This window comes from Phyllopteryx taeniolatus, chromosome 17, assembly GCF_024500385.1.
Source record: "Phyllopteryx taeniolatus isolate TA_2022b chromosome 17, UOR_Ptae_1.2, whole genome shotgun sequence".
NCBI lineage: Eukaryota > Metazoa > Chordata > Actinopteri > Syngnathiformes > Syngnathidae > Phyllopteryx > Phyllopteryx taeniolatus.
In genome coordinates, this window is record NC_084518.1 from 5,935,140 (window position 1) to 5,949,835 (window position 14,696).

At 42.2% G+C, this 14,696-nt stretch overlaps 1 protein-coding gene across 3 annotated transcripts in view; it reads right to left on the reverse strand.

Moving 5' to 3' along the window:
• The window catches only part of nova1 (NOVA alternative splicing regulator 1), a 31,026-nt gene extending 20,077 nt beyond the window's left edge, over positions 1–10,949 (reverse strand). Inside the window, exons 1-3 of one of the 3 annotated variants that reach the window (XM_061752868.1) lie at positions 10,848–10,949; positions 10,293–10,506; positions 1,637–1,780 (exon numbers count right to left, since the gene is read on the reverse strand). In XM_061752868.1, coding sequence (XP_061608852.1) covers positions 1,637–1,780; positions 10,293–10,464 — 316 coding nt within the window. In that variant the 5' untranslated portion in view covers positions 10,465–10,506; positions 10,848–10,949. Of the gene's footprint in view, positions 1–1,636; positions 1,781–4,812; positions 5,195–10,292; positions 10,743–10,847 lie in introns of those variants that run through there. The other 2 variants (XM_061752869.1, XM_061752870.1) reach the window with 2 other exon arrangements.
• Positions 10,950–14,696: the final 3,747 nt, after the last annotated feature.

The window sequence follows — 14,696 nt, forward strand, 5'->3', positions numbered from 1 at the left end:
AACCATTTAATAAACCTAATAAGCAGCGAGATGCACAGCACAGCACCTGTTATCTTTTTTTTTTTTTTTTTTAGCTGTTTGAAGCATCCCCTGAGGCATGAAGGACAAACACACACTCCTCTACGGCTCGGGCATTTGTGTATGGGGAAAAAAAAGAGAGCACTGTTCACCTGTTGCAATGTCTGTGATTTATTGAATGCTCCACATTCTTCAACTTGAAATTTGCATTTAAAGGAGCCCGGAAAACTGAATACATGGCGCCGAATATAATAGCACACTAGCCAAGCATTTTAAGTGAAACTCAAATGGTCAGCTATAACATAGTATATACAATATACACATACAGTGAATATAAAAAGTCTACACACCCCTGTTCAAATGTCAGGTCTTTGTGATAAAAGGAGACCAAGATAAATCCTTTCTAAACTTTTTCCACCATCAATGTGACCTATAACCTTTACGACTGAAAAAAAAATGTACAACAACATAGTTGCGTAACTATCCGCACCCTCACATTAATACTTTGTTGCAGCACCTTTGGCTTATATTACAGCACTCAAGTCTTTTTGGCTAGTGTAGTGTGGCACATGTTGATGCGGCAATATTTCCTCACTTCTTTGCAAAAAAGCTCCAAATCTGACAGAATGTGAGGGCATCTCGTGTGCACAGCCCTCTTGAGATAACCCCAGAGATGTTCAATGGAAGTGTTCATTATTCCATCCATCAGACCCAACGCATGACACTACCACCAAAATGCTTCACTGGTGTTCTTTTGGTGACGAGGCAGTGTTGTGTTTGCGCCAAATATACCGTTTGGAATTAAAAGTGCAAGGTTGGTTTCATTGGACCATATCACATTTTCCCACCTGCATTAGGGAGATTCCAAGTGGGGGTTTTCTTTGTATTGTGGGTTGTAACATGCACTAAACAGCCAGTACTTGCCAGAAATTCCTGCAGTTCCTTCAATGTTGCTGTCGGCCTCTTGGAAGGATGTCCAGTTCTTGGTAATGTCACTGTTGTGCCACATTTCCTCCACTTGGTGATGACTGTGTCACTGCATGCCACGTTACATTTAATATATCAGAAATTCTTTTGTACCCATCTCCTGACTGACTAATGAGATCTCTCTGGTGCTGTGGAAGCGCTCTGTGAACCATGGCTTGTGCTGAAAGATGTGACTACAAAAATGTCAGGAAAAGCCTACTAGAACATCTGAACTCTATTTAGGGTCAATCAGAGGCACTTAAAATCGTGTCAGTTGTGTGCTGGCTCCCATTTATCATGAGTTTGAATGTGATTGGTGAATTCTGAACACAGACACATCCCCAGGATTATGAGGGGATGTGCACGCTTGTGAAAATACATCATCTCAGTCATTTATGTTTACCTCCCCTCTATAAAAGATAGCACAAAATAATTTAAGTTGAACAGGTTATATGTCACATTATTGATGGGAAAAGTTTTGAAAGGATCTTAAGTCTCTTTACATCACAAAAACCTGGCATTTGAAAAGGGGTCTGAAGACTTTTTATAACCATTGTAATGTATTCCCTCATGTCTTGTTTGACATTTTTGTGATTGGTCCGTGACTGCAATCGATTTCAATTTTTACAAGAATTATGAATGACCCTCTTACCTGGGTAGAAATCTTTGGATTTCGACAGCTTAATAGTGGCACCCGTCTCTTTCTGAAGTTGTACAATGGTCTGGCCGCCCTTGCCAATTATAGAGCCGGCTGCATAGCTGGGAATCAGCACCTTCAGGAAGTATTCACCCTCCTCTGTGAGAGAGACACAAAATGTAAAAAAAAAAAAAAAAAAAAAAAAAAAAAAAGTCACATCTCATAAAGTTGCTCTGCAAGCTTATCATACACACCAGGGGTGTCAAACTCATTTTAGTTCAGGGACCACATACAGCTTACTTTGATGTCAAGTGGTCCAGACCAGTAAAATCATAGGATGATTGATATAATTACCAATAAGTTGGTGTTTTTCCCCAATAAGCACATTAGGAAAATGTATATATTTAACGAACTATCCTTTTACAAAAGATTAAGAACAACCTCTGATTTCTTAAGAAGAAAATGTGCAATTTCTTTCAGTTTATGAAGGATGACGAGGAGGTGGTCGATCAACAGTCTCTTTAATGCACAAAGGATGGGTCACTTTCGGCTAGAGCCACGCCAAAATACCAAAGTATAACTTAGCTGTGTGCTCAACCGTCTGTTACTCCACCCAGACAATCAAAAATTACAGAACTCTTAACACAACACATAACTGCTGGGTCACGACAGTATTTTTATTATTATTATTATTTATCATACCCTTTCAAATTCATCCTGCGGGTCTGACTGAATAAGGAGGCCAGTGTTTGGCCCGCCTGCCATATGTTTGACATCCCTGGTAGATACCATACTTGTCTCATTACCTGCACCTTCACAGTCAAATATTATCAATTGGAAGACATACTGTAGCTTCAGTACCACACATAATCACATTTATATCAGTCTTGTGATGTGTTCTGTGCCCTGTCCCAGATATTTTTGAGAAGAAATGATGACCTTCTTTCTGGATTGCGAGGGTCTAATTTAAGCTCTTTTCAATAGGTTTTAAGCAGCCTCTGTCCAAATGCAAAGCCATAGCAGTGTCACTCTCCGCTGCTTACTCAGAATCAGAATTGTCGTTATTTGCAAAGTTTGTCAAAAACATATAAGGAATTTGCCTCCGGTAGTTGGAGCCGCTTTAGTGCGACAACAGAAAGCCATTGTGACATTTTGAGACATAAAAACATGAAAACACACTACTACGGAGAGTCATTAAGCAATGAAAGGTTACCGGTCATGTGGTAATGCTGATACAATGACAATTGTGCAAATGATGAGTCCTCTAGCAATTTAGAGCAGTTGGAAATGACTAATAAAGTGATCATCTGGTGCAGTGACAATTGTGAAAATGGTGCAGTCTTCAAGAAATTTTAAGCAGTTTAAAGTGACTAGGAGTGCGGTTTACTTATTGTATTCATTTTCAATGCAATTCATGAATGCAGCAACACGCTGATCTATCACAATAAGCAGATAGGAGAGGAATGTATCACAGCCAAGCCCACAAATTAGTTTAGATTACTTCAATTTTGAAAGGGGCGTCGTTTGAAGACTGTCAAATGTGATTGCCTCCTTTTAGATGGTAAAGTTTTCCCGTAAAAATAAATAATTGACTTACAACGTATCTGCTGCCAATAACATCCTGACTGTAATGAGTATGCTAAATTTGTATTGACCTTGATTGTAAATAAAAACCAGAGTGCGGCAACAATATGACGACAATTTTGTGTGAGTTTGTATTGACTTAAAAATATATATGTAAATTTATGATGTCATACAAAATATTGGATAGTGGTTTGGTCCTCCTGTTACGGAGCTCTGTTACAAATGATTCCCCTGCATCCTGATTCCGATGCAGTGACGTCATGTTCAATCTTTTTGAGCTTCCTCAAAGGGTGACGCCACTCGAGTGGGCAGAGAAGAAACACTGGACATGATTTTCTCTTGAACGCTATATTTTTTTAGTTGAATATGCAGTTTTCTTTCCATCCACAGAATCGGACATAAGAGGAAATCAATTGTGGCAGGAGAAAGACAAACGCATAGAGGTGGAAACCAACCTGTTGCCTCATTATTGAACACATTTCAGTGTCATGTGGGGAATATGGCATTAGTACGTAAAGGAAGTGCACAGCCTAAATGTTAGCCCCTCTCCTCTTTGCATTAATATGCCCCTCATGTTCCATTCAGACACAGATTTGTTTTGAGAGCACCGCCCATCATGAAAGGTTCTAGCAAGCAGGGACAAATACGTGAGCGTAAATAGAATTATGGCAACATTGCGACTTTCCTGTACATTATGCTAGACAAAAAGCAACAAACTCTCGATTTATTTCTAAGATCTTTGTCAAAGAGGAAATGGCAGGAAAAACTATGTCCATTTTTCCGCAAAGGCCATTGCCCTATCTTTGGGTTTTCACGATGTGTACAGGCAATCTGTTGTTCTGTCGCAATCCTCACATCGAATAACAATAAAATGACCTTGGTGAAAAAAATAAAGATCACGCATGATCAACATGGTTGCTGGAAAGTATTTGAACCCGCGACTACTATCGCAGAATATGTAACTAATGTCAGCATACTGAGAATTTGAATTGAAAGATACCGGTTGCAGAATCCAAACGTCGAAAGACCTGTTGTTGACAGACGTGCCCAAACCCACTGCGTAACTTTCGGCTGAGAATCAAGTAAACCCACGGGAAGAGAGAAAAGCACTCTGGTTCTCTCCATCACCCTTGCAGTCATGTTTGCAGTCATTAGTCAATAATTAATTCCAACCTAGTGTCTCAGATCACAGTAACAGGTTTTAATGGCATCATGTGGTAGAGTAAACACGGCAATCTGTTGCTGCAATCCGCCAGGGAAGTCGAACAGTGGGGCACATTCGGATGCTGAGCCAGTGGGGTCCTAGTTCAAACCCCTTCTTCCAATACTGGGACGGCGGCTTGGAAGAAATGCTGAACCGAATGTATTTAGTTAAGTCATCCAAGGGGGGTGGGTCAGGCGGAGATGCCTTATGACTGTCCACGCTCCTTCCCACAACCAGTGCCCATTCTGCATTTCAATAGACTAACCTGCCGCTGAAAAGAGGCAAGGACGGCAGAACCAAAATGACCGATAACGGACATAATTAGGCCCTGAAGTGCACAAAACTGCATGTCTACAAAATGGATAAATTCAACAAGTCAGAGAAAAAGAGTTTGGAAGCTTACCCATTCTGAGATCTGCTGGTTCTCAAGTCCTGTGTCAGATCGCCATCAATGCCGGGGCACAATCGCTAAAGGGTGTCTTAACATTAGTCTCGGCATAGGTGCGACCGTAGTGTTGAGGAATGCGGCCAGTGGACCTTTTTCACTGACGTTTGTTTCATCGATGGGTGCAGAAAAAGAGATTTCACCGCAGCGTCCGAGCCATGCCTGCAGCTGGCCACAGCCTCAATTGTCTGCGAAAATGCTAATGCCGACTCTCAGTGTTTTCAGTGAAAGACGGCACGCATTGTTCGAGCCTGCATCGGTGTGAAGGAGGAGGGGGGGTCTTCCCTGCCGCATCACCCTTTTCACTGCTCTCATCCATATTCATCGAATGGCCTGTCCATCTGCGCCACCGCGCAGGAATGACACTTCACTCGACCAATGGCTCGCCTTCTCCTGCGAGCACGTCATGTCCCCACCCCCCAAAGCCAGTCCCAAAAAAATTGAATTTTCTTCCCCTACTCCGCCTCTTTTGACGCAGCACTATAAAGTATGGCAGTCCCTTCACTCACTTTTTTCGTGGAAACTGACAAGGTGAAGCATTGAGGGGGAGCGCTTTGAGCCGCGAACGGGGAAGCATGTAGCGTGACCTTCAACGCTGACTGAAGCGCTGTATTGATAATATAGGCAGATGATGAAAGATGTGGAGGAGGAGTGATCGGAGACAGCGTGCCATACGCCACCCACTCGCCTTTCCCCCACCCCCAGTCGCTTAGACGGCCATGTTTGAGAGGGCGGAGGGGCTCATCAACCATTGCAAATGGCAATGCCGCAGAATGGTGGAGGGGGGTGATGAAGCCAATCATTACGCCTATAAATCCCACACCGAGTGGTATCTTAAGAGAGTGCACATAAAGACTGCAATGTGCGTGTCTTTTAACTGTCTGCGTGTAGGCACAGTGGGTCGAGCATCATTTAATGGAACATTCAGGGGAACCGGCAAAAAAGGAGGTGCTTTTCCATCAGCATCTTCCATGAATCAAGGCCTAATATTGGTCTTGGAGCCTTCCAGAATATTCGAACAGTGTCATACAGACTCTATATAGACATAGCTTCCCCATAGACTCCATCTAGCGCTCACACTGCTCTGTCTTCCGATCCCTCGCTCTCATTCTCTCTTTCACCGCCACCTGGCAAATTCACAGTCCACTCACGTCACATCGCTGTGCAAGGGCACCTGTGTCCTTCCCACCCAAAAATTAAAAGAAAAAAAAGAACTACATCTCACATTCCTGTGCCAACCCCTCCATTAGCAAACAATAGATGATCACTTGTAATCGGGAAAACAAAGCCACACGAGGATTTTGTATATTTGTACATACTTGCCAAGCGACACAGGCTCGATGAAATGGTCACGAGAAATGAATAAAATATGTTCATTTTGAGAAGAGCAGGGCAGTACTGATAAAAAAGAGGGATTTTCCTAATTCAGTGTGTCCATAGCTTCTAAAGCATGCTGAGGGGGGCTCGGCTTGAAGAGCACACGCTTGCTTTTCTTTGTTACAACTGACAGTCGCGTTAATGATCAGTTCCCTACAAGGAACATGATCAATATCAGATGCGGACAAGAGGTTGGTGATTGTAGTGGCGGCTCAGTGCCACCATGCTGTCTGTCATATTGTGTTTTGAAACCCCATTTGTAATGGGAGCTGATATTAACTCTACAAAACATGTGCAGTATATGCGGCATCACCATATAACATCGGAGGAATTGCATTAAAGAGTGGACCGTTGGTAGCGCTGTGGTTCACAGCTAACTTTCATGCACCGCATGACCCTGAACAGGATGAGCAAAGCAATAAAATAAAAGGATGAGAGAGCGATGAATGTACTCGAGCAGCTAACCCTTCATTGGGAAAACATATCTGGTAAGACCCCAAAATATATCCATCCAATCCATTTTCTTTACCGCTTCTCCTCACTACAGTCGCGGACTGCTGGAGCCTATCCCAGCTATCTTCAGGCAGGAGGCGGGGTTGCTAGCCAATCGCAGGGCACATCGAAACAAACAACCATTCGCACTCACGTTCACACCTACGGGCAATTTAGAGTCTTCAAATCAACAAACCACACATGTTTTTGGGGATGTGGGAGGAAACCGGAGTGCCTGGAGAAAACCCACGCAGGCACGGGGAGACCATGCAAACTCCACACAGGCGGGGCCGGGCATTGAACCCCGGTCCCCAGAACTGTGAGGCAGATGTGCTAACCAGTCAGGCAGTATTTAAAAAAAATCAAAATTAGTGTGCTACTATGAGGGGCTAATATTTTGTTATTTAAATGTTCACGGTTTGTAGTTAAAACACATTTGAAGGCGTATTTTAAAAAAACAATGTTTTGTTTAAGCCTGTCTTCTTCCTGTCAGCCATTTTTTAAATGTGGTCATTGTTGGATGCCTATCAGAAGCAGAGAGCTGTGATTGAATTTCTTCCTCTGGAAGGGGAACCACCACTTAACATTTTCAAAAGGTTGCATAATGCGTATGGGGAAGCTGCAATAGGCTACGGCACAGTAAAAAGTGGGTGTCCAGGATCAAAGGTGAAGAACGAGAGCCTGCTTTGAGTGACCTCCGTTAAAAACAACCATATTCAGCGGTTAATCCTGGGAATAGGCACCGTCGTGTTTCATCATTGATGACATAACCCGAACCCCATACACATTTTGCAACCTTGTGAAAATATTTAGCGGTGGTTCCCCTTCCCAAGCAAGAAGTTTAATCACAGCTCAATGCTTCTGACGGGCATCCAACAATGACGTCATTTCTAAAATGGCTGACAGGAAGAGGACAGGCTTAAACTTTTTTTTTTTTTTTTTTTATAAATAAACCTTCAAACAAGTATTTAAATGACAAACTGTGAAAGTTTCTGGGGGAAAAAAAAAATCAAATACTATTAAATTGGGCTCATTACTTTATGACTGCCCCACCTATTTTTTTGTACTGTATCTACCGCCATTACTTTGGTAGGAATTTAAGGCAGCCAAATGTTATAGCATCATTTTGTAAATCCAACCATCCATATTCCGTACCGCCTATCCTCACTAGGGTCACGGGCGTGCTGGAGCCTATCACAGCTCTCTTTGGGCGAGAGGCGGGGTACACCCCCAACTGGTCGCCAGCCAATCGCACGGGACATATAAACAAACAACCATTCATACTCACATTCACACCTACACACAACTTAGTCTTCAATCAGCGTACCATACAAGAAACCAGAGTACCCGGAGAAAACCGACACAGGCAAGGGGAGAACATGCAAACTCTACGCAGGCGGGGCCGGGATTTGAACCCAGGTCCTCAGAACTGTGAGGCAGATGTGCTAACCAGTCATAATAATTCTGTTCATATAGCATAAAACCGTTATATTGGGAAGTCTCACAATTTCAGTGAATTGCATGCACATCTTATCACATGTAAAATAGGCAATGTCCACGTTAAAGACTATCATGCATTAGCAAATTTACATGGTGGTTGAAAAAAAAAAGAAAGAAAGAAAGAAAGACAGCCACCTGTCGTGATCGTGACGAGTGCCATCTGTAATTAGATTGAGATTTTCTAATCTACCAATTCTAGCACCTTGAAATTGTCATAGATAATTAATTCTACAGTTAAGTGCTAACTCCCATACTTCCTAAAGTAAGAACACCACGGGATTTGTCTGTACCAGGGGTGCTAATGCAGGACAGATTGGGACTGGGTCCATTGAAACATTGACTGGTGACATAAGGGTCCGCAGAGATGACATTTTTGAGGAGAGCTGAGGTCCAGCCGTCGTGCTGTAGAAAATAGGACATAAAATGGACAGAGTACCTGGGACACAGAGCCAGACAAATTACATTTAAGTAACATATGCTCAAAGAAAGAGGGGTCCAATGAGCTGCAGACCAGAACCGAGTACACTTACTGGCACACAGAATCAGTATGTTGGACTCCATGTTCATATACAATTTCACATTATTGACTATTTCAGGCGGATCGGTGCGGCATCTGCAGCGATGCGGACTTTGTATCGTTCCGTTGTGGTAAAGAAGGAGCTAAGCCGAAAAGCCAAGCTCTCGATTTACCGGTCGATCTACGTTCCTACCCTCGCCTATGGTCACGTGACCGAAAGAACGAGATCCCGGATACAAGCGGCCGAAGTGAGTTTCCTCCGCAGGGTGTCCGGGCTCTCCCTTAGAGAGAGGGTGAGCTGCTCCTCCACATCGAGAGGAGCCAGATGAGGTGGCTGGGGCATCTGATTCGGATGCTTCCCGGACACCTCCCCGGTTTGTCTTAGAAGACGTTTCGCTTCTCATCCGAGCAGGCTTCATCGGTTCATGCGACAAGGCTTTACTTAGGACGCACTAGCCACTGTTTGTGTGGAAAACGCAACTATTTATGCTCTGACTTAGAGGTGTGCCCCCACACCACGTATGGAATCATTGTCTTGGAAGTGGAGGAAGTAATTTAGTGAAATCTACTTTCTATGTCAATGTCAAACAAACAATTTATTAACTACAATAAGCTTTGTGGGCAATATTTGATATAGTTTATTATTATGATGAGCCTGCTGTGGGTAGTGCTAACACCACTAACAGTCGTAGTGCTTGCGAAGGAAAGACGACTATCATGCGAATTTATTAACTCTTACACAGTAATTTATTATTCTGCCTTTTTCCCTGCGTGATTTATTTTATATCTGCACAAAAGAGGTATCTCGGTCGAACGAGGATCGAAGCTATTTCTTTTTTTTTTTTTAAGAAGTCCGTGTTCCCATGGTGACGCCATTCCTCAAAAATAACGAAATTTAGTCCCATTGAAAATAAATGGGACACGGTGTCAAAGTATTAGTAAGTACTATCAACATTTCTGTGGAGATTTTCTTTGTATTATTATTATTATTATTAAATAACATTAATGTGCAGTGCATGCCGTCTGCACCAAACTGTAACTTCAGGTTAAAGTGGAGCTCAAAGAGAACTTGCAACCAATGTCTGACATAAATGCCTCACAAGCTATTGCACTGTCAATCTTATTTTTGCACTTTACATCATTCATATTTGTCAAGGGGGGCGGGAGGGGGGGTGGGTTTGTCTCATGCTGCAAAACACAACTTAACAGAGATGGTTATCAGTCGAGAGAATGTTTTTCCTCCTTTGACACTATGGAACTCATCGCGTCTGCTGTGAATGGACCCATACGTGTGAGGCAAGTGGGGGGCTGGATTGATATGCAAAAGCGACCTGCTATAAAGAGGCCAGTGTGTCAAGCAAGACGTGTTGGAGTAACAACCGCATGACACACACACACACGGCAACTGCCCCCCTTCAAAAGCGTCAAGTGCACAGGTGCAGCGTGTCGGGGGTTCGAACGCGCAGCTCGAATCTGCAAATTCGCGATCCACAAGTGATCGCAAAAGCGGTTTGGCGTCGACGGCTATGATGGAAGAAGCTGCTCCTCTTACCTCCGGTGTTGGTGCGCTTGGTACAGCCGGCCTCCTCCGCCGGAGTTTCCAGCGGCCGCTTACGGGAGTCCGAGTTGTCCGCCTCCATGTGGCTGTGCTGCAGGTTCGGGAGGTTCGCTGCTGAGTATATCCCGTTGTGCTCCATTGCAGCTTCGCCACCACCGGCCATCATCTTTCCTTCCCCCGGAGCTGGAGATGATTTTTTTTTTTTGCGCTAGTCCCACACACACACACACACACACACACACACACACACACACACACACACACACGCACGCACACGCACGCACAGAGAGAGTCCTCAGCAGCAGCAGCAGCACAATGACGCGCACCTGCAAATGAACAAGTTTTGCAGGGCTCGAATGGTTCGAGCAGGACGGAGCGAAATCGCATTGCGTTGAAAGGCGCTCTTTTAACGCACGCTCGCTATTGTTGAGGCGCCAAACAAAACAGACCCCCCACGCGCCCCCCGCCCTAAACACAAGAAAGAACATCGGCTGCAGTTTACCGACAGGACCGCTCTTGAAACTTGGGGGAAAACAAAGGTATTTTTACCTCAATTTGACGCCATTGGTCGGTGCCAGGTTCCTCGAGTGTGTGACGAGCGCAGCTTGATTGTTGTCTTTGGAGAGCTCAGGGAGGGGGGGGGCAGCCATACAGTGCCACTGACCGGACAAAAGACACAAGTTTGTAATTTAAAGTTCAGCACATTTGCATCTCCAGTATTTTTAGTGATGTTCACTGCCTTTCTTTTGGAAATCCGGAACATTCAAGGCAACATTACAATGAAAACTCCACCAATGATCCCAACAGACATCATTAAAATAAAGTTGCATAGTAGGCCTAGGTGTGCATCGAAACACAAAGAAAAAAAGGTTCTATTCCTAACAAGTATATTTAAGTTTTTAAGTAAGCCACTGCAACATGATGCGCAGCTTGAACATTGAAACTGCACTTAAGGTTCCACCTTATAGGTGGGGGGAAAAAAATTATTTGCTAAATGATTCAACGAAAAATGTATTGCACAGAAGTTCAATCAGAATTGTACTTCAAATGATTAAAAAAAACAAAACTTAAAACTGTAAATAAATGCAAAAATGTTGTACTTAAAAGTTAAACAACTGAAATGTCTTTTGAAAAATTACTGTTGTTAAAAAAAAAAGTACTGTACTGAATTTTAAAAAAAATGAAAAAGTTGAAACAGGCTGTTTGGATAGCTACAAGCTTCGTTCTAATATTTTTGATATATATATATATATATATATATGTATATATATATGTATATATATATAAATATATATATATATATATATATATATATGAGACTAAGATAATCATCATTTCAAACCTTTTTCTACCATCAATTTGACCTATAACCTGTAAAATGAAATACCTTTGGAGAGGGGAATTACAACTGAGATCATGTGGTTGCACAAGTGTGCACACCCTGTTACTGTATAACAGGGGATGTGACTATGTTGAGAATTAGCCAATCACATTCAAACTCATATTGAATGGGAGTCAGCACACAACTGCCGCCATTCTAAGTGCCTCATTAACCTCAAATAAAGTACTGATGTTGTAGTAGCCTTTTTCAGACTTTTTTTTTTTTTCAAAAAAAAATTCAACCTTGGATTCATCGATATATCTTTGAACACTGACATCCCGCTCAATCTGTGGAAGCACAAGCCGTGGTCTCCATGGTGTACAACTGTGCTTACTACAGTTTTGATATGAGAATTATTATTTTTTTTTTTAATCGTGCTACAAGATGGAGGACTCCCAGAGAAAAAGTTACTAATTGTGGATGGTCAAGCGGTGTAGGCTTTGTCGGATAATTTTGCCCGAGGAGTGCGGTGGAAACTGCAGCCACAGTCAAACTGATACCAGTACGAGTATTCTCTCTTTGAGTACTCATACCACTTGTCCGTGGTAGCCACTACCTAACTGTACTGCCCGTTCCAGCCACCCGCCCCCCAAAAATAAAAATAACACTATTTAACATAGAGTAATAACATTAAAAGAATGACCAGAAATAAAGTTTTGCATCACGATTTCATGCGTCAATTCAATGGAAATTGTGCTGCTCCTTTTTGTGTGCGGTCACTCATATGATAGTTCTTTTGCTTACCATGTTGAAGATGAAGCACAACTAGAGCGTAATGTCACCACCTCGTGGAGACTTTGTGATTACACGTTCATTAACTGTGACAGGAATTCAATTGGCAGCATTTTGGCTTTGTGAAGTACTAAAAATATTAACATGTTCGGAATAAATTGTGACTTGTTCTGATGTTCATCCCAACACTTTTACATGTAATTGAAGAAATATACAGCCTGCACATTGCACCTTTGAGTCAGTCCATTTGCCAGCCACAACATCACATGCACATGCAAAATCTTATGCAGTTTTCCAACCTTTACTGAGCCACGGCACCCATTTTACATTATAAATATCTCTCGGCACAGCACCAAATAAAAGAAAAAGTATGAAGACTGAAATCATGATCTTGTCTCAGTGTCCTTAAAAATGTATTACCTCAGTGTGTGACCTGACAAATGCGATTCTGTGTGTCTGTGTATATATATATATATATAGTTAAACATGAATAAAAATATAATACAATGATTTGCAAATCATGTTCTAACTATATATATTTAATTGAACACACTACAAAGACAAGATATTTAATGTTCAAACTGATAAACTTTATTGTTTTTAGCAAATAATCATTAACTTGGAATTTTATGGCTGCAATACGTTCCAAAAAAAGCTGGGACAGGTGGTAAGAAAGACTGAGAAAGTTGAGGAATGCTCATCAAACACTTTTGGAACATCCCACAGGTGAACCGGCTAATTGGGAACAGGTGGGTGCCATGATTGGGTATAAAAGGAGCTTCCCTGAGTTGCTCAGTCATTCACAAGTAAAGATGAGGCGAGGTTCACCTCTTTGTGAAAATGTGTGTGAGAAAATAGTCGAACAGTTTAAGGACAATGTTCCTCAACGTACAATTGCAAGGAATTTAGGGATTTCATCATCTACGGTCCATATCATCATCAAAAGGTTCAGATAATCTGGAGAAATCACTGAATGTAAGCGGCAAGACCCAAAACCTACATTGAATTCCTGTGACCTTCGGTCCCTCAGGTGGCACTGCATCAAAAACTGACATCAATGTGTAAAGGATATCACCACATGGGCTCAGGAACACTTCAGAAAACCAATCTCAGTAAGTACAGTTCGGCGCTACATCCGTAAATGCAACTTGAAACTCTACTATGCAAAGCAAAAGCCATTTATCAACAACACCCAGAAACGCCGCCGGCTTCTCTGGGCCCGAACTCATCTAAGGTGGACTGATGCAAAGTGGAAAAGTGTTCTGTGGTCCGACGAGTCCACATTTCAAATTGTTTTTGGAAGTTGTGGACGTCGTGTCCTCCGGGCCAGAGAGGAAAAGAACCATCCGGACTGTTATGGATGCAAAGTTGAAAAGCCAGCATCTGTGATGGTATGGCGCTGTGTTAGTGCCAATGGCATGGGTAACGTACAGATCTGTGAAGGCACCATTAATGCTGAAAGGTGCATACAGGTTTTGGAGAAACATATGCTGCCATCCAAGCAATGTCTTTTTCATGGACGCCCCTACTTATTTCAGCAAGACAATGCCAAACCACATTCTGCATGTGTTACCACAGCGTGGCTTCGTAGTAAGAGAGTGTGAGTACTAGACTGGCCTGCCTGCAGTCCAGACCTGTCTCCCATTGAAAATGTGTGGCGCATTATGAAGCGGAAAATACGATAACGGAGACCCCAGACTCTTGCACAGCTGAAGCTGGACATCAAGCAAGAATGTGAAAGAATTCCACCTAAAAAGCTTCAACAATTAGTGTCCTCCGTTCCCAAACGTTTATTGAATGTTGTTAAAAGAAAAGGTGATGTAACACAGTGGTAAACATGACCCTGTCCCAGCTTTTTTGGAACGTGCTGCAGCCATAAAATTCTGAGTTAATGATTATTTGCTAAAAACAATAAAGTTTATCAGTTTGAACATTAAATATCTTGTCTTTGTAGTGTATTCAATTAAATATATATAGTTAGAACATGATTTGCAAATCATTGTATTATATTTTTATTCATGTAATCATTGTATTCTGTTTTTCTTGTTTAACACAACGTCCCAACTTAATTGGAATTGGGGTTGTATAATATATACAGAACTGAAATAAATATTTAACACGTCACCATTTTCTCATTAAATATATTTCCAAAGGTGCTATTGACATGAAAATTTCACCAGATGTTGGGAACAACCCAAGTAATCCATACATACAAAGCTCGTAGAACAAATAAGATCAGAAATTAAGTTGTGTGTAATAATATGAAATGACACAGGGAAAAAGTA